General features: G+C 40.6%; 1 protein-coding gene across 1 annotated transcript in view; it reads right to left on the bottom strand.

Annotated features, from left to right (window-relative positions):
- The window catches only part of MAML2 (mastermind like transcriptional coactivator 2), a 439594-nt gene that overhangs the window by 124372 nt on the left and 294241 nt on the right, over positions 1-20981 (bottom strand). Inside the window, exon 2 of the mRNA XM_069079875.1 lies at positions 13317-14873. Within this exon, the coding sequence (XP_068935976.1) occupies positions 13317-14873 (1557 nt within the window). The remainder of the gene's footprint in view (positions 1-13316; positions 14874-20981) is intronic.

Genomic DNA, 20981 nt, shown 5'->3' with positions numbered 1-20981 from the left:
AGTTCCAAATTTTCTCCCTCCTTCCTCCTGCTTCCCTTCCACAAAATGGTAAGCAATTTGATATAGGTTATATATGTTGAAACATGCTTTCATAACAAAATACTAACCCAAATGTTCTTCACCCCATATTCCACCCCTCTCAGATTTATGGATTTCATGTGTATTGCCAAACGAACATATCCTCTTCTTCTACAATACTATTCTATTTTTGGATGCATTATAATTACTCATAACCATATTCCCATCACTAGTCACATTCCAACCAAGTCTCATACTGATAACTGGGAAAGACATTGTGATGTAATAGAAGGGGCACTAAATCTGGAGTCAGGAGATCTGGGTTTGAATCCCAGTACCAATATTTATGATGTATGATCATGAGAAAGCCATTTAATCTCAGTTTCAGTTTTCTTAACTGTGAAATGAGAAGGATGGAGTAGGTGAATCCTAAGATGAATGAATGAATTTTAAAAATTGATTAGATACTAGTTATGTGCTTAATAGTAATACTCTTATTGTGATAGTAATTCTATCACTGTAATAGTAAATAATGCTGTTACTGTGATAAGTGCTGAGAATACAAATAAAAAAGTGAAGCCAGTCCTTGTTGTCAAATGGCTAACATTCGAATGAGAAGACAACATATCTAGGTAAGCCATAGCCTAGGAGGGGAATTTTGTCTTGGAAAGTTACTGGGACGGTGAGTGAAGCCAAAGGAAAGTAGATTGGCAGGCAGTCCTGTCTTTGATTATGCTTCTAGAATTAGAAAATGGAGTGAGGGTTATGCTGTTGGTAAGGTGGTAGAGAGTAAAGGGAAGCAGAGTTGGAATCTGTTTTGATATAGTGGCCCATGTGAGGCACTTACTTGAACATTTTGTGACTTTTAGTGAACTTCACTTCTGTGTGCCTCTGTGTTTCTTCATCAGTAAAAAGAGGAAGTTGGACTGGGTAGTCTCTAATGTTCTTCTACCTCTGAATTCTGCGAACAATATATTCATCATTTTGCTTATTAACCATACTTTGCAAGTTTGTGTATAGACATCTGAAGCCATGAGTTTTATGGCTATCGCTTTTGGAGAACATTTCCTGTAAAATGCTCCTTTCCTCTCCATAGATATTTTTCTTCTGTATATACCATATCTGTTACATTTTGTTGTACGTAGCAAGACAGGTTCAGTGAACTTACTAAGGGAGAAGGCTTCTTCTTAAATTAGAAGAAAAGATTCAACTTTGTCTGGTTCAATAACAAACTGGAAGTTTTAGAGATCAACAACACATGGGGAGATTCCTAAATAGGTGTAATTTGAAGATTACTGGAAGACTAGCACCCAACAGCTTCCCTAATATGTCAGGATGCCTGAAATTCTTTTAGAGTCATTCTTTTTTTTTTCTTTTAAAGCAATTGGGGTTAAGTGACTTGCTCAAGGTCACACGGCCAGTTATTTTGTGTGGGTGCTAAGTATCTGAGGCCAGAACAGATCCAGCTCTCCCAACTCCAGGGCCGGCGCTCTTACTCACTGCGCCACCTGGCCGCCCCTAGAGTCATTCTTTTTGGTTCATTAAAGCTTTTCCCTATTCAAAATTATTTACTAAAGAGTAAACACTCCTGGGAGGGGTTAGGACTTTTCATTCTTATGAACGAAATACTCAGTGGGGATTGGTTGTCCACCAGCCAAGAGTAAGGCCTAACTGGAAGTAGATATAGGAGAAGTGCCTGGGGATGATGGAGTCCCTGGAGGAGAAAATCGCAGCACTGCAAGGAGAGGTGGGAGAGTGTTAAAAATCATTCTTTTCCCATTTCTCAATTCTGGTTTAGGCACAATCCTGATGGCACAATTTATTAGCTAGCATTTAAATACAACTACATGATCACAAAGTATTGCACACTGATTTTGGATCCTGATAACAATCCCATGAGGCAAAGAGAGTAAATATTTTCACTAAGAGACAGCTAGGTGGTGCAGTGACTAGAGTGCTTGTCCCAGAGTTAGGAAGATGAGTTCAAATCCAACCTCAAACACTCACTAGTTATGTAATCTTGATCAAGTCACTTAACCTCTGCCTCAGTTTCCTCAACTGTAAAGTGAGGATAATAACTTCTATGTCCTAGAGTACTTGTAGCATCAAACGAATTAATATTTGAAAAACACTTAGCACAGTGCTCACATAGGCAAGTGATAAATATAAATGCAAGTGATTATTATTATTACCTTAATTTTTAGAGATAAGGAAACTGAGGCTGAGAGGTAAAGCAATCTGCCTGATGCCATATGTTTAACACATAATGGAACCAGGATTCAAGCCCAGATCTTTTGACTAATTCCATTGCCCTTTCCACTATTCTCCACTGCCATTTGCCATTAAGCCCTACACTTTTATTCAATCATGGTTATATATAAACAATTGCAATAACATTGTCATATTTGTGGGGGAAATTACTATTATTTGCCATCAGCCTAGTAGGAGTTTCTTGGAGTGCTCTTCAGTATTCATTTCCCCCACTTTTCTCTTCTCACTCTCTTCTTAACCCCTTATGATAAGGCTTTAGACCTTATCATTTCATGGAAACTGCTCTCTCCAAAGTTACTAATGATCTCTTGGTTGCCAGATCAATGACCTTTTCTCAGTCCTCATTTTCCTTGACCTCTCTGTGGACTTTGGAACTGTTGATCATCCTCTCCTCCTTGAGACCCTCTTCTCTCTAGGTTTCTGGGACACCTGTCTCTCCTGGTTCTCTGCCTACCTCTCTGACAGCTCCTTCTCCCTCCTTTGCTGGATCCTTCTCCAGATAACATTCTCTCAGTACCAGTGTCCTTCAGGTTTCTGTCCTGGGCCCTTTTCTCTTCTTCCTGCACATTACTTTACTTCCTGATCTCACCAGCTCCTCATGGATGTGATTACCATTTCTATGCTGATGATTCTCAAATTTACCTATCTTGCCCCAATCTCTCCGCTGACCTCCAAAATCACATCTATCATTGGCTTTGAGACACCTCCAGATGGATGTCCAGTAGACATCTTAAACTCAACATGCCCCAAACCAAACATATTATCTTTCTCCCTAGAGCGAGGGCCTTGAGGCCACATGTGGTCTTCTAGGTCCTTGGGTATGGCCTTTTGACTAAGTCCAAGTTTTACAGAACAAATCCTTTTATTAAGTTTGTGAAGTTTGGATTCAGTCTAAGGGTTGCACTTGAGGACCTAGTGGGCCACATGTGGCCTCAAGGCCGCAGCTTCCCCACCCCTGCCCTCAATCCTCCCCTCTTCCTACCTTTCCAGTTATCATAGAGGGTAATCCACCATCCTTCCAGTCCCTTAGGTTTGCTTATCCTCAGCTCATCACCTTTCACCTCCCTAAATCCCTGCTGCCAAGACCTGTCAGTTTGGCCTTTGCAAAATCTCTCAAATACATCCCTTCTCTCCTCTGACACTGCTACCATTCTAATGCAGGTCCTCATCACCTCATGCCTGGACTATTTCAATAACCTACTGGTAAGTCTGCCTGCCTCAAGTCTCTCTCCACTCCAAACCAATCTCCATTCAGTTACTAAAATGTTTGTTTTTTTTTTTTTAAGTGCAGGCCTGACCATAGCATCTTCCTCCTCAATAAATTTCAATGGCTCCCTATTCCTCCCAAGATCAAATGCAGAATCTTCTGTTTAGCATTCAAAGTTCTCCATAACCTAGCCCCTCCTACCTTTCCAGTCTTCTTATACTCTTTGACCCAGTGACACTGGTCTCCTGGCTGTTTGTCAGCAGAGCCCCCTACTTCTGCCTCTGAATACTTTCTCTTGCTATCCCCCATGCCTGGAATTTTCTCCCTCCTAATCTCTGCCTACTGACTTCTCTGGCTTCCTTTAAATCCCAACCAAGATCCCATCTTCTACAAGAAACCTTTCCTACACCCTCTTACTTCAGATGCCTTCCCTCTCTGAATTATTTCCTATTTATCCTGTGTATAACTTGTTCATACATATTTGCTTACTTGTTGCCTTCCTCATAAAATTGTGAGCATCTTGAAGGCAAGGGCTGTCTTTTGTCTCTTTTTGCATCCCCAGTGCCTAGCACAGTGCCTGGCATATAGTAAATGCTTAATCAATGTTTAGCTGACTGACATTACTTTGGAAATGTCAAAAGATATTCAAATGTCAAAGACAAAACTCAAATTCAAAACTTATTAGAACTAATAAGGACAGGGAAAGGGATAGAACCCATGACTTCATTGGCATGGGGAATTTTCAGAAGAGGAAATCCTTTTACAAATGTAGGTTGGCACTTTTTCTGCAATTTAGAGAGTTTCCTAGAGCAGCGAGAAGTTAAGTGATGGCCAGCATCACAGAGGTTGGATTTGAATCCAGGTCATCCTGACTTTGAGGCCAGCTCTCTATCCACTATGCCAGTCTGACATTTATTGTTTACTAAAATGAATTTTAAATTGAAACCTCAATAGACTTGAAGTCTATCAATAAAGAATTTTAATTCATTATTGTTAAGCAATGACCAGTGACTAGAACATAAAAGTATTATCTGTGTGAAGTTTCAGGATAAGCTTTCTAAAACTGCTTATATTACTTCTAAATTCAGAAAATGGAAAAACAAGCAAACACGTCACTGGTTTCTTCTCACCCAATGTCAATTGCGGTTGAGGGCATCTTCCTGACATTTCTTCAGTGTACTGAATTCATGACTAATATTTGCTTAGTGGAAATTCAATTCCTTGCTGTTAGAACACTACTTTCTTCTTCCCTGACACTGCCACTGACCAATACTGTACTTTAAGATCACCAGAGAATATTGTCCTTCTGGTTCATCTCAGAAAGTGAGCAAGTCTGTGATGAGACTCTGGTCCTACAACTGGGTGTATTTGTCCACCCATCAGCAGATATTTCTCGAACACCAGGTATGTGCCTAGCACTATCTAGTCCAGGGGAATATAAAATCTGTCCACAAAAATGATGATCAAGTAGAATTCACAAAGATACACATAAGGATTATAGGTTTAGAGACAGAGGAACCTTGGAAGTGATTGAGCCCAACATTATTACTTTCAATATGAAAAGTGAGACACTTACTAGCTGTGTGACCCTGGGCAAGTTACTTAACCCTGTTTGCTTCAGTTTTCTCATCTGAAAAATGAGCTGGAGAAGGAAATGGCAAAGCACTCCAGTACTTTTGCTAAGAAAGCCCCAAATGGAGTCACCAAGAGTTGGACATGCAATCCCAAAAGACTCATGATGGAGAGAAATATGTACATCCAGAGAAAGAACTAGAAAGAACTAAGTTTATATCCAGGTGGAAGCAAAATACCTGATCTTTTTCCTTCTCTTATTTGGTTTTATGTCCTCTTTACCATTTTTCATTCCAGCTGGTACAATCCATCCTTATAACCTGACTAATGTATAATGTGAAAGTATTTACAGATCCTATACTTGACTATAAGCCGCCATGAGGGGGGGGAGGGGAGGAAGGGGGACAAAATGTGAAACTCAAGGAATTGTGGAATTGAGTCCTGTAAACTAAAAGGAAACAAATTAATAAAAAAATTTTTAAAAAAGAGTTGGATATGACTGAACAACAACAGATAGTGAAAGACAGACCATGAAAGAGGCAAAGGAGAAATCCAGACAAGGTCTTTTAGGACAATATATAGAAGTTAGGTATGAGCTAAGGCAGGGAGGAAGGAATTAGCACAATGAATATGCTTATATGTTTTAGGGGAAAGAAATCAACCTGCCTGAGCAGAAATTTGTTAGTATATAGCAGGAGATAAATTTGGAAAGGTTGAATGGGAAGAGATTACAGAGGGTCCTGAATGTTACATTGAGGAGTCTGGCCTGAGTCCAAAAGGGAAAAGGTAGCCATTAACTCAGAAGAAACTCCCTATTCTTCTTTCCCAGATTTTTTAGAGATGGGTGAATTCTGAACTAAATATGCAATCTACTTGAGCTTTAGAGTTCCAAAATTAGAAAGAAATTCACGCTTTTAAGCATTTGATTACATAGCTATGAAAAAAAAAGATCGTACTTCTTGGTTCAAAGGGAAAAAAACCTCTTTGGAATACAGCCTCATGTGCTTTGGACAACAAATAACTCCTCCAAACCTAAAACAAGTATTCAATTACTTGGAAGTAAATCTGAAACACATGCATCCTCTCCCTACACCCTTTCTCCCACTCCTCAAATAAAGCAGGGAAGAATAATTAAGCGAATGAGGTGACTACATTTGCCAACTCACAGACATTATCAGAACTGTTAAAGACACTTTGTGAAACCCTAAATACTAAGTCTCCCAGCCTTGGGAGAATCCATTTCTGTATTCCATCTTGGATATGAAACAATAAGGGTTCCTGAAGCAACCCAATGGTGTGTTTGCTCAGGAAGAATTGCATTCCAGGGCAACAGGCAGCAGATAGGAAATGTTTGGAGCAGGGCACAGGGGGGAGGAGGAATATACCAGGGCAGCACTCCTGTTTGAGCTTTCTTGAGCAGGCCTGGGTGGGCAGGAGGCTGTGAAAGGTGAAGAAGATCACTTCTCTTCCAACCTCTGCTGCCAAAATGCCACCCCCAGATCCACAAATGATATATTGCCCTTCTATGTTGGGAACCCAGAAGATCCTCCATTTCTAAGGCCAAGAGGGCTCCAATTTGCAAGTCCCATTGCAAATCTTCCCAAGTTTGACACAAAATGAGTGTGATAAGCAAAGAAATGATAAGACCAGCATTTTCCCTCAGGAAGCTTGAGCTGTTAGGCTCAAGAATAGTTGCTCATTTTCCTCCCTGTCTTAAGACATGAAAAATAGAGATAACTATTCCAGGACAAGAACACAAATTTCTGTGGTCTGTTGTGGATGGTTGAGTAAAAACAACTCTGAGTTGGGTAGACTCTTGGGTTATAGACATTGCCTAGTTAGAAAGTAATGAGATTAAAAAATGTATCCTTCATCTTCACTCCACAAACTTATAATACAAATTAATAGCTAATTAATATATGGCATAATAAATTAATATTCAAACTCTATGAATTAATAGCCAATTGTGAGTGGAGGATTGTACTTGGCACTGGGAGAGATGCAAAGGTTAGGTAAGATATGGTCTGAGTCCTCATGGAGCTTACAGTCTAGTAGGGGTATAAGACAGACATAAGTAACTACAGAATGCAGTGTTTTATGATAAACAAGAGATTTAGTAGTGCTAGATGAAACTTGAGGGATAAGGCTGATATTCATAGGGACTAGGATAATGGAGAAAGTGGAATTTTAGAGGCAGAAGACCTAGGTTCAAATACTAGCTCTCTTGCTTACTACCTAAGTGGGACCTTATGCAAGTCCTCTCTTGACCTCACTTTCTTCAATTGTAAAATGGGGAATTTGGGCTAGAAGATCTTAAAGTTCTCTACTGTCTCTTATCCTATGATCTCAAGACTTTAACAATTAAAAAGTCTGGAAAGAGGAGGCTTTCCAGGCATGGGAAATAGCTTCAGTAAAGGCAAGGAGGAAAGAGAACACAAGATATGTTTAAGAACAGAGAGTATTATGATTTTTGGAGTACAAAATACATGGAAGTAACTAATATTTGCTAAGGGAAGAAAGCTACAGTTGCAGTATGTTGTGGAAGACCTTGAATGCAAACAGTGTGCCATGGGTATCCATCAAGACTCTGTCCTGTTCCCTCTTCTCCTCTCTCTCTTTTTTTTTTATCAAATGCTTTATTAACTTCTAGTTCATATCATTCATTTCCACAAGATCTTGAGTTACAAATTTTCCCTCCATTTTCCCCTACCCACCACCCCAAAATAGCAGTTCCACAGGATACCCCTTCCTCCAATCTGCTCTCTCCCATATCTTCTCCCATACCCCCTCCAACTTTCCAGTAGGGCACAGTGGATCTCTATGTCCCACTGCCTGTATATCTTATTTCCCATTTACATGTAAAATAATATTGATAATAGTATATATATATATATATGTATATATATATATACATATGTGTGTGTGTGTTTTAAACATTTGATTTTAAAACTTTAAATTCCAGATTCATTCTCTTCTTTCCTTGTCAACCACCCTTACTGGGAAGATAAGCAATTCAATATAGGTTGTACATGTGTAGCTATGCAAAACATTTCCATAGTAGATATATTGTAAAAGACTGACTATATTTCCCTCCCTCTTATCCCACCTCCCACTTGTTCTGTTCTCTACTTTGATCCTGTCTCTTTTCAAAAGTGGGTGCTTCCAACTTCTTCTCTTTTTATACTATTTTTCTCAGTACCCTCATCAGTTCCCATAGATTCATTTACTATCTCCATGCCAATGATTCTCAGACATATTGATTCAGCCTTAACCTTTCTCCTGACCTCCAGCCTCAAAACTCTAATTGTTTATTGAATGTGAACTGGATGTCTCTTCAGCTCAACATGTCCAAAAGTGAACTCATTATCTTTCCTCTCCAAACCTTTCCTCTTCCTAAGTGCCTTATTATTGTCATGTACCACCATCCTTCCAGTCATCCAGATTAGGTATTGTCCTGGACTATTGACTCTTTCTCTCCTCCTCCACCCAGTTACTTGCCAACTGCTGTCATTTCTACCTTTGTAATATCTCATATATATGTATATATATGTGTGTGTGTATATATACATACATACATATATATATATATATCTTTTTTTCTCTCCTCTGATACTTCTACCACCCCTGTCTAGGCCCTGGACATCCCTTCATACCTACACTATTCCAATAGCTTTCTTATTGATCTCTCCACCTCAAATCTCTCCCTACTCCAGTCTACCATCTACTCAGCTGCCAAAGTGATCTTCTTAAATTCAGGTCTGACCATGTCACCCCTTCTCCCCATCAATTCAATAAACTCCATTGGTTCCTATTGCATCAAGGATCATATATAAAATCCTCTGCTTAAACTTTAAAGCACTTCTTACCTCTAGAGGCTTCTTTTGCTTTACCTCCTTCTATCCACTCCATCATTTAGTGACATTGGACTCCTTGCTGTTTCTTGAACAAGAAACTCCATCTCTAGACTATACATTTTCACTGGCTCTTCCCTATGCCCAGAACGATCTCCCTTTTTGTCTCTACCTCCTGAGTTCTCTGGCTTCTCTCAAATCTCAGTTAAAATAGAGTAAAGCCCCCTTACTGCTAGTTCCTTTCATCTGAGATTGTCTCCAACTGATCCTGTATACATCTTGCTTGTAGTAGTTGTTTACATGTTGTTTCCCTCTTTAGAATGTGAACTCCTTGAGGCCAGGAAATGTTTTTGTCTTTCTTTGTATTCCCAGTGTTTAGCAGAGTGCTTCGAACAGAGCAGGTGCTTAATAAATGTTTGTTGACTTGAGTATCAGAGTCTTCTGCTAAAATCCTATTATGAGACTCCAAGGCTCTTAACATGAAAAATGAAATCTTTCAGGTAGGTCCTATTAGAGCAGAGAGGCTTTAAAAACTAACCTGGCCATATTTGTTATCCAAAGACCATCTTAATTTCTGAAAGTCTTCACTAGAAGATTGCCTTTTAAGTGATGATTTATTTTGACTCATGAAGACTATTGAGGGTCTTTGCAGGTAGAAGGAGCACTTACATCAGTGAAATTATCTCTGTTTTAAAGTCTTGATGTGTGAAAGTTTTCACATGGACCTTCAGAAACAGTGCATAGCCATGTAATAATACGTCCTTGATTATCATCATCACCTCATTTTAGTCCTTGATGGGTATACTTTTCCCCAGCTTGACAGCCTCATTCATCAGAGTTGACTCCAAATGAATTAGCTCCTTCCAAAACTCAAACCCACCTTGCAAGGATGAAGGATGACCACTTTTGAGCATATTCAAAAGAATGTGTCACAGGCCCTAGAACAGCTCCCAATATGAAATTCCAAACAGGATTCAAGAAATGGCTTCCCAAAGTGACAACTCTGAAGCAAGAAATCACTTGGATTTAAAATGTCTGGTGACACTTCACAGAATTAGAGAACTTGGAGGGAACCTATGAGATGGTCTTCAGGCATCATCCAACTGTCACCCCATCATGCCATTTCCCCCCTCCTATTACTACTATACCTTTCTCTGACCTACTCCAGCTCCAACAACACCCCCTGATAATACCTCCAGAAACCATGCCCAAAATCCCTAGAGAAGTTAATTTACTTAACTTTGGAATTCCTGCCCATGGGACTGAGGTGTCTTGATTGATGAATGAATACAAACTCATCCAGCAGACCCAGACCTGACCAGACATCCCATTTAGTTGTTTATTCTAGCCATTTTGTCATCTTCTCTGTCATCGTGCATAAACACTCTGCCTTCTTTTCCATGTCTTGATCTGAGTACAGTAATTAAATCAATACTACCCTTCCTTTTGGTCTGTGAATTAATTCACCATTTGTGAGACTCCCCAGGCCAAAGTTCTATTCCACATATAATATCCCATTATATGTGTTGTCTTGCCTTTAGGGTAGGGACTGTCTCACTTTTATATTTTTAGCTCCAGCACTTAGCACAGAGCCTGTCACATAGTAAACACTTAATAAATGATATTTTTAGTCATCTATTCATCTGGTCCAATCCCCCTTAAGCAAAAGGAAGTGAGTATATGCCTCTGGGGTATGGTTTGAGAGGTGTCAATTCCCTAGTATTCCTTTACCTCAGTTAAAAGTAATTCTACCAGTGGCCTGCCATGATGCCCACCAATGACCACTTTTCTCATACCTCTTTAATTAAGAGCATGTTTAAGGAATAGTGGCATGCAATTGTGTTTTGGCACCATACTACCTGGGAGCTACTTAACACATTAGCTGACAAATGGAGAAGCAAGGATTTATTTATCTCATTAATTCATAACACATAGATATAGCATCAATAGATAGAATAACATAGATCTAGAGCTGGATGGGACCTTCAAGGTCATGGAATTCAACTCCCTAATTTTACAGATAAGAAAACTGAGGCCCAGAGAGATCAAGTAACTTACCTGTGATCATACAGGTAGTAAATGGCAGGGGTGGGATCCCATACACTTTCCATTGTATCATGGGTCCTGGAGGAGAAAGGTGCTTCCTGGAAGGGCCATGCACATAAAGGGGCTAGAAAAAGGCCATTTTGGTGGCAGGGAGGGGAGCTGCTAGAAGCCGAGTAGATCTGCACCAAAGGCAAACTTAGCTTACTTCGCAATTTTGTGTACAGTAGCTCCAGAGGACACTTTGGATAGAGATGGATGAATAGGGCTAGAATGAGCCTGAAGTGGTGATTAGAATAGACACGAAGTTTTGAAAGGAGATGTTGTGGACACACCACTTCAACCTAACACATTAATACTGCAAGTGGAGAGTATGTAAAGCACTTTACAAACTTAAAGGTCCATATACATGCTGGATATCATCAGATGGGGAAGAGGGGAATTTTTCTTCAGCATTGTATATATTAAAGGGAATGTGATGCTAGAATGTAATCACCTTGAGAGAAGGGATTGTTTCATTCTTTGAATACATCCCTGGTACCAAGCATGGTGCTCAGCACCCAGAAGACACATCATAAACTCCTGTTGACTGACTGGTTGGCACAGTAAATACATTAAAGTTAGGCTATGTTATATTCTCTCCTCATGTTTGTAGGCCAGTAGTGGACCTGACGAATTAAATGCCCAGAAAAGAGCTCAAACATATTTCCCCAGGTAGAGTTTCTACTTAAAAGTCTCTTTGTACATAAATTCTTACTTAACATTCATATTGTATACTATAGGCAGTAGAATAAAATTCCTTTAATAATGCCTATATTAGGGCACTATTTTATTATAAATCCTGTATTAGAACTTGTTGTGTAACAGAATTTCTTTATTAATGATCTAAATTCTGATAAGTTTATTGTTCCAGGCTAGAAAGTGCCTCCTGCTGTCCAGTCCTCTCATTTTACAGATGTGGAGACTCAAGGCCAGAGATGTTAGTGATTTGTTCTCACTGGCAGTAAGTGGAAGATCCAGCATTTGAACTCAGGCCCTATGAAACCAAGTCCTGTATTCTTGCCAAATTAACACTGTCCCTCTTCTACCAGAAAATGATAGAATCTTGAAATTGGAAGCGATCTCAGATGCTGTCTATTCCACTAGGGACTTCCCTCCCAGGTGATATTTTATCTATTAAGTGATTATACTTTGAATACCACCAATTAGCTTGATTCCAGATACACCTGACTACAATTATCTAGACCACATCTCCATATTTTTCCCACAAATATAAGATCAGAAATGTTTTCAAGTCTTGGCTGGAATGTAGCTATCTACAACTTTGCCATGATCTACCAGATGAATAACCCTGTCAGAAGGGGAAATGAGAGTTAGTCTGGCATGACCTGTTCCTGATGAAATCATGCTGGCTCATAGCAACAATCACATCTCTTTCTAAATGCTCACAAACCATCCTTTTAATAATTGTGTGATCTTCTCTACAGCCAAGAGCTCATGTTCGCTACTGAAAGTAGGACATGAAAATAAAGTAAAATACTCTTCTACCAAAAAAAAATCTAAATGCTTGATTATAGAATGTATAAGTTGGAAGCGTCAGAGGTCATCTAGTCTAGAAGTCAAACATTTAGTTTGACAGTCAGAAACACTTTTGAGTGGGGCCTGAACCAGCTTAAAATGTAATTGAGAAATCTTTTCTAAAAAGTAAAAATACAATGAAACATAGATAACATTACATTTGAAAACTAAGCTAATTATGTGACCTCCAGGGATTCTTGTACACAGATTAGTGGTCCTCATTTCCATTTGAATTTGAAAACACCGCTAGTCCAATTCTTACAGAAAGCAGAAATTCCCTCTATAATATTCCCCACTGATCATTATCCAGCCTCTGTATGCACACTCAGTGAATAGTGCTGGTTTGTTGCATCCATAGGTAGCCAATTCCATAAATATACATATATATATATATATATAATATATCTTAAATCATAGAGTTAGAGCTAAAAGGGACCTTATCAGGAGGTTCTTCCTTATACTAAGCCAACATCTGTTTTTCTAGAATTTCTCTCCTTTGGTTTTAGTTCTTTCTTGTGGAGGAGCTACACAGAACAGATATAATAGACCTTCTACATAGAAACCGTTCAAATATTTGAAGATGACTATTATGGTCTCCCTGTCAACCTCCACGTGCCCCAAGTATTCCCTTGGGCTGAATTTTGTACAGATTGCTGAATAATGAGGAAAGCCACTACCATCTTTGGCTCTGAGCCTGGCACCACACAAAAATGTCACACAAGTAGAACACCAGTGGACACTCGTGTACTCAGAAAGTTGAAAGGAAAAGCTCTTACCGGTCTGTGCTGCTGAGAGACGGCATAGGGCAAACCAGAGATGGGCTGACCCTGCATCTTCTGCAACATGATCTTTTGCTGCAGTGGGAGGGATGATCTCAGAAGAGGCTGGGTAGACAGGGTTTGGGTGGGCTGGGGTTGTGGTTGTGGCTGCGGTGGCTGCGGTGGCTGTGCAGGGACTGAACCCTGTTGTTGCTGGGGTGGAGGTGGTGGTAGTGTTGGCTGCTGCTGCTGCTGCTGCTGCTGCTGCTGTTGTGATGGCTGCTGCTGCTGCTGCTGTGGTGGTGGCTGCTGCTGTTGCTGGGTATAATGGAGGAGAGAAGGCTTGCTTTGGGAAGCCAAAACTGAAGGCAATTGCTGGTTTGCTTGTTCCGAGTTAAAGTGGAACAAGGGCTTGGTGTTGCTGTGATGCGGCTCCAAAGGTGGGTGAGGGTTGTTCATGAAGTTTCTGTTGATGTCCTGAGACTTTTGCTGCATGAGAATGTCCAGGTGACCACTTTGGGTGGTAGAACTTGCTTTGTACATGTAGTTGGCCATCGCTTTTGACTGACTGCCATTCACAGGAACCCCAGGGATGGCTGGGCTCTGTGGGCTGAACTGCTGCTGACGGAAGGAAGGGCTGGGGATTTTCTCCTGACCAAATGGCCCTGGGGAAGGCACCGCAGGGGACAAGGCTGACCAGCTGGAAGGCTGGTTTGGCTGGTGCTGTTGTTGTTGTTGCTGCTGCTGCTGAATTAGGGCATGCTGCTGGCGATTGGCAGCTATCTGCTTGAGTTGTTGGGCATGAGAGACTTCTTGCCAGTTGGTGAGAGGCCTATTTGCCCCCGAAGAAGCCTGGGGCTGATTCTGGCTTGGAGGTCCTGAGGGGATTGGAGAAGAAGTGGAAAGGACAGAACTGGCCATAGAGAAGGCAGGTCCTGTTGAGGGAGGCCTCAGCTGAGGAGAACCACCCGGGGCTTGGGTCAAACCTGGCGAATACTCACTCTTGATTACCATCTTCTCCATCTGCAATGGGGGCCTTGGAGTACTCCTCTGGTTCTGCTGGCCCAAATCAATACTAAATGGGTCATCCTGCTTGATGGTGGCATTGATCATATTTTCTAGCTCCAGGTCACTCATAGGAGGCACGGATATATTTGTCAGTTCATTAAACAGCTCCTGGAGCTCTGGATCCATCATCATCTGTTCCCCAGGGGCATCTCCATATCTATTGGAAAATATATTTTCCTGTGTCATCTGGCCATCCAAGTGCTTGCTGCAAGACACTGTCTCCCCTGGTTCTTTCTTGACCTCCTTTAGCCCCAGGTTATACATACCATTCCCAGGAGAATGGGCACTAGTTGGAAGGGTGCTGGCCTTCCTTAGAGGTCCTTGGTTCACAGGCATTAACTGACTTTGCCCATTGTTGACATGATGTCCAGTTTGTCCTGCAGGGAGATTTTCCCCTACTCGTATTCTCTTAATATCCAGGAAGGAGTTCTCCACAATGCCGTTGGGCCTTTTGGTGTTGGCTGGAGACAGGTTCACCACCTGCTTTCTCTTCAAGGAACCTTGGAGCTGAAAGAGAGAACAAAAAAAAGAATTAAATTATACTTACAACCTGTACCTAATAATAGTAAAATTTCTGCCCTCCTCATTTGAATGTTTTTGCCTTTCACACAGAAGAGCCTATGAGGAAGAAAAATGAATAAATGTTGCAGTCAGTGAAGGATAGCAAAGTTTTGAATTGCATGACCAGTAAACCCCCCCCCCCCACCACACACACAAAGTGTTTGAAGATCATAGGGCAAATTTCTATTCATGGGTAGTGTATGGAGGTCTGTATTTAAGGGTTCAGTAGATGATCAATTATTTTTCATTTTAAAATTCAATTATATTTTAATTATCGAGCATTTATTTTTTTCTCCCTTCCACCTCCCCTTCCCTCCCCAAACTAAAAAAAAGAAGCAAAATTTTATAACAAGCATAGTTAAGTGTGCACACACACAAATTTCCATATTAGTCATGTCCAAAAATGTGTCTCATTCTGCATATTATTCTATCACCTCTTTGTCAAGGTGGGTAGAGTTCTTCATTATCAGTCCTCTAGAATCATGACTGAGGCAATCATTGTCTTTTAATGAAAGTATTAAGAGAGTATTATATCTCTCTCTAAAATGTTCCACACCCACACATATCCACAGCAGGCCAGAAGGGTTACATTTTGGCCCCAGACCAGAAAAGGAGCCAATCAGGGACCTGAGGCACAAACTCAGAACACATTCACAGGCCCTGTTCTAACCTCTCCATCACTATCACCCTCTAAATAAATACCCTGAATAGTTGCTGTTGGGTTCCAAGGAGTTTATTCAATCTTTTGTTCATGCACTTTTCTAATTGTAATTCCACTGCTAGGCACCAAAGTCTAGATAGTTTTACTCTTATGTCCTGTAACAACCAGGAGATTAGATCTTATTCAATGTGAGAAGCTCCCAGCTGTAAGGCAACCCCACAGATTTTTCTGGGATAGAGGTGGGGTTGTTGTAGGGGGCTGGGAGGGGGGAGGGAAGGCTGGTCTTCCTGTGTTGCCTGATCACAAAACTTATAACCAAAATCAAAGCTAGAATGTGGCTTCTACCACTTTAAGAGATGGGAAGCTTTAAATAAATTGTTTTAAGTGCTTCATTCATCAACCTAATAGAGTGTGTAATATGAACTTCAAAAATTGTAGAGATTGATTCTGAAGGCCATTCCCCCATATCAGCAAATTAACAGGGGCCAGAAAATGCCCATCATTGATCCTCAGGTCCTCATAAAGGCTTCTTATTGATCTGACCAGTAAAGTACAAAAATGGCATCCATCAAAAAATGGTCTTCCCAATGTGGTTGGCCCATTTAAATTATTTACAAATAATTACATAAGATCTGGGGCAGAGAGATATTTTTCCAGCCACAAAATTTAAGCCATCTTTTCCCTTAACCTTCATTTATGACATTTCCTCACTGCCTCCAAACCCTTTAAAAAATTAAGTTCAATTCATTAAGCATATATGATTCACTAGGCAGGTACCAGGGATACAAAGAAAATGAAATAGACCCTATCCTTGAGGAGATTGTATCCTCTCTAAAGCATATGATATGTAAACAGAAATATAAATACAAGATAATTTGAGAGGGAGACAGTACTGACAAGTGGTGGGATCAGTGAAAGTTTTCCTAGAAGGTGGCATTGAGTTTGACTTGGAAGGAAGCTAGGGATTCAGAAAGAAGGGCATGAGGAATGAATGCATTTGAGGCATGAAAGATAGTCTGTACAAAAGCATGGAGACATCATCATGGATGTCTGGGAAGAATGGAGTAGGTCAGTTTGGCTGAAATATAGAGTATACGAAGAAGAGTAATTTAGAACGTCAGGAAAGATAGGTTAGATAGCTTTGGGTTCATCCCTCCTCCATTACCAATCATGGTCTAGGGGTAGCCCCCTCTATTACCCACCATGCCCTCAGATCTGACCTCGTCCCACTCTGAAAGTTTAACCTAATGGTTTGTAAGGACATACCTCAAGATGTAGGGTTTGGAGTTTGAAGGTACTTTAGAGGTCATTTAATAAAATATACTTCCTCATTTTACAGATAAAGAAACTGAGACTCACACAATATATATAGTAAGTGTCAAGGCCCAACTTTAAATCTCACAATCTACATTCTGCATTGGACAGTGAGAGACCCAGGGCAGTAAACATAGAAAGATCTCGTGGTCACCTTGCCCAAACACTACCACCAAAGATAATAACAGTTGATATTTTTTTTTTACTAATTTACTACAAAACACTTTGACATATATTAAACCCTCATGTCTCAGAACAACTTTGTGGGAAAGATAGTAAAAGTACTATTATTCCCATTTTTACAGATGAGGAAACGGGCGCACAGAAAGATTACTTGCCAGATTCACATAGCCAGTAAAATCAAAGGTCAGATTTCAACTTAGGTTTTCCTGACTCTAAGTAAGGAATCAAAGCTCGGTGTACATTGATAAGCTGGTGAGTGTGGAGAGGAGGATAGCCAAGACACTGAAAGACATTGAAAGGCTTTGGGTTTGTGACAGAGAATTGGTTGAAGGAAATGGGTATGTTTAGCATGAAGTAAAGAAGACTGGGGATTGAGGGTTGGTAACTGTGTTCCAAATATCTGAAGAGGGAATAAACTTGTTCTGTTCATCCCTGGAGGGTAGAATAAGGAGCAGTGGGCAGAATTTTCAATGAGACCTTTAGGCTCAGCGTCAGGGAAAGCTGGATAACAATTAGGCTTGTCCCAAAGCAGAATGGGCTGCCTTGAAAGGAGGTGCTGCGTTTCTCCCCCTTCTCCTCCAAGGTCCTCAAGGAGAGGCTGGACAATCACTTGTTAGGCACATCACAGCGGTGATTCCCTCACACCAGACTGGACCTGATGGCTTGTGAGGTCCCTTGCAGCCCTCAGATTCTGGGACTTAGAGACATGAAGTGAGATACATGGAAAGTTCCATGTCAGAACCAGAATTTAAAGTACACATCATACACTTTTCACTTCATTGTCATCATCATAGCTAACATTTCTATAGATCTTATTACATGCCAGGCAGTGCGCTGAGCAATTCACGGTTATTACCTCGTTTGATCCTCACAACAACTCTGGGAGGTAGGCATTATTATTATCCCCATTTTACAGCTGAGGAAACACATCAACTGAGGTTGAGTAACTTGCTCAAGGTCAAACAGTCTGAGGTCACATTTGAACTCAGTTCTTCTTGACTACAGATATAGCAGTCTATCTACTGTGCCATTAGCTGCCCATAACACCCATCATGCCCTAGGGAAGAGTTAAGGGTTAAAGTAAGAGGATGTCCAGGAAAGACTCAAGGATGGACATAAATTTGCAAGTATAAAGATTATTTTCTCTGTCCTAAACTCTTTATGTTTAACCTAATCTAAAACTGTGCCCATGCCCACCCACCTGGCTATTCTAGGACCCTTTAAAGGATAACATTCAATATAATGGCAAAGCTGTGTCTGTTTACATGGGAGTGGGATCATCATAGACTACAGTGGCTCCATTCATGTTGCTCTAATAGTTTGTATGTTGTTTCTGCCATTAGAATGTGAGCCCCTTGAGGGCAATGACTGTCTTTGCCTCTTTTTGTATCACCAGTGCTTAGGACAGTGTCTGGGACCCAGCAGCTACTAATTAAATGCTTATTGATGGCTTGAGAAAATCTAGGTGGTGTAGTGGAAAGGGAGATGAACCTGGAACTAGGAGAAAAACAGTATTGAATCATATATATATTTGCTTTTTGGAAGAGGGAAAGTAGGGCAATTGGAGTTAAGTGACTTGCCCAAGGTCACATGGTTAGTTTTGTGTTAAGTGTCTGAGGTCAAATTTGAACTCAGGTCCTTCTGACTCCAGGGCTGGTGTTCTATTCACTGTGCCACATAGCCACCTCTTGAATCCTATCTTTAGTATTAATAGGGTGACTTTGGGCAAATCATTTAATCTTCTGAGTCTGTTTCCTCATGTGTAAAGTGGAGGTAAGAATATTTGTATTACTGATTTTGCTGGGTTGTAAGTAAAGAGTTTGTAAATCTTAAAAGGCTTTTGCTCTCCGTTAAGCCTCATGTACTCAGAGCCATTCTGTACTGAGCAGATGGACAGAACCTATAACTGTTCCCACAAAGAACAAACAGAGGGTGGTGAATTCCTTAGCTGGCGCTTGGGTTATCAGCCTTTGATTTATTTTCCCTCTGCTATGAGAAAACCTGTTCATCCAGATTCTCCCATTGCTTTAGCCACTCCCTGGGTTGTAACTGAGGCACCCTGGGAAGCAGCCTTAACTCTTTCAAGTCACCAGACCCCCATTAAACAAATTATTGTTTGCCCAGTACCCCAGTATTTTGAAAGTGCTCCTGTGACTTTGCTAGTCACAATGGAAGAAGCTATGGATTTGGAGGCAGATCTGGCCTTTTCCATTGACTCACCATGTGACCTTGGGTCTCACTTCACTTCTCTGAAATTCTGCTTCCTCACCTATAAAATAAAGGGGGCAAGCCAATTGGTTTTTCTCTCTCTCATTCCCTCACTCTCTTCCTTTCTGTCTCTATCTCTCCTTCCCTCTCTTCCCCCTCTCTCCATCTTTCCTTCCTTTTCCCTATTTCTCTTAGGCTGGAAGTACAGTGGCTACTCACAGACCCATGATATATAAACTTTGACTTGTTTTGTTTCTGAGTCAAGCTGGGTCTTCACTCCTTGGCTCCCCTTGGAGCTCACTATATTAGTGTTAGTGATTGGCTTAGCCCTATTACAGCTTGGAATTTCTGAGCTCAAGAGATCCCCCATTCTTGGATTCTCTAGTAGCAAGGATAACAGGCATGTACCACTATGCCCTGATCCTGGCTCTAACTTCCTATGAGTAAATGATTCTTATAAACTGTCCTTCTCAGGAATCATCCAAGGCATTGGCAAAGTCTGGATCAGTACACATGCTCCTAGGTAGAAGAATTGTTCAACTACATACTAATGGAAATTAGATCATGGTTCTCATGTTGTGGGGTGGCAAAGCTCCTTGGTGATATTATAGAAAATAGTCCCACAACTAGAAGAATTATAATTTTATTAATAATAGCAATTATTCAGAGGTTCCTTAGGGATGGCATTATTCAAAGAGAACTTTTCCTCTGCCCTTTAGGAGCTCATAGTCTGAGAGATAACCAGGGCCAGCCTTATGCACAGATGAAGGAGGCAGCTGCCTATAACACTGGATGATGCCAGAAAGACCCATATGTCCTGAAATCTTTCCCTCACTGTTCTGAAGTTCCAATATTAGAGGTTCGGGTTTGGGGATTAGGTCATTGTATCGCTAGAAGACTCCGGTTAAAATGCAAATTCAATTCAATCAGTTCACTGCAAAAATATTGAAATATGCTTTGTAGTCAAGGTTTCAAGTCTTGCCACCATTTTTCTTGTCTTTTTATCTTTCTTTCCTTTTGCTTAGGAATGACATGACCTACTACAGTTTAGGGCACTCTGTTGGTGTTTAGTAAATTCTTTGTAATTGACTGATTGACCTTTGCTTTCTTTCCTTTACCATCCTGGAAGACTCAGGAGTCATTCCATGACTCGTTCATGGTACATCTCCACCCAGTTGTGTCTGAATTGCTTGCCACGCCCTGTCCCCAATTCCTGTTGGCCCTAAAATGCCCTTATTTTTTCCTTTCCTATAATATGAATATTTTCCTGTTCATCAACTAACAAATTAATTATTTTATTTATTTATTTATTTGTTCAGTCAGCAAACTTGCTTGCAAGCATTAAATTCCCACCATTTGTAAAGTTCTCTGCTACAAGCCAAGGGAGAGGCAGAGATAATCTTCTTTGCATTCTCTATATGTCCTGGACACTGGGGTCAACAGTAGGCCTGACTTATGAGTCAGTCCCAGGCCCTTTGTGCTGTATGTATTTGTGCAAATGCCATATCTCCTCTGCTAGGTTATACACTCCTTGAGAGCAGGGTCTGTATCTTAGGCTTCTTTGTAATTCCCCTAGCACCTAGCAGAATGCCAGGCAGATCACAGACACTCAATAATGTTTTTCTTTTCTTTTCTTTTTTTTTTCATGGTGATCTTCAGAATAACAAGTACAATCTGGTTTGCATATG

This window comes from Petaurus breviceps, unplaced genomic scaffold, assembly GCF_028583685.1.
Source record: "Petaurus breviceps papuanus isolate PSGF00001 unplaced genomic scaffold, PetGlider_PUasm1.0 91133, whole genome shotgun sequence".
Lineage (NCBI taxonomy): Eukaryota > Metazoa > Chordata > Mammalia > Diprotodontia > Petauridae > Petaurus > Petaurus breviceps.
The sequence above is the reverse complement of the archived record's forward strand: the minus strand, read 5'-3'. Positions and strand labels throughout refer to the sequence as shown.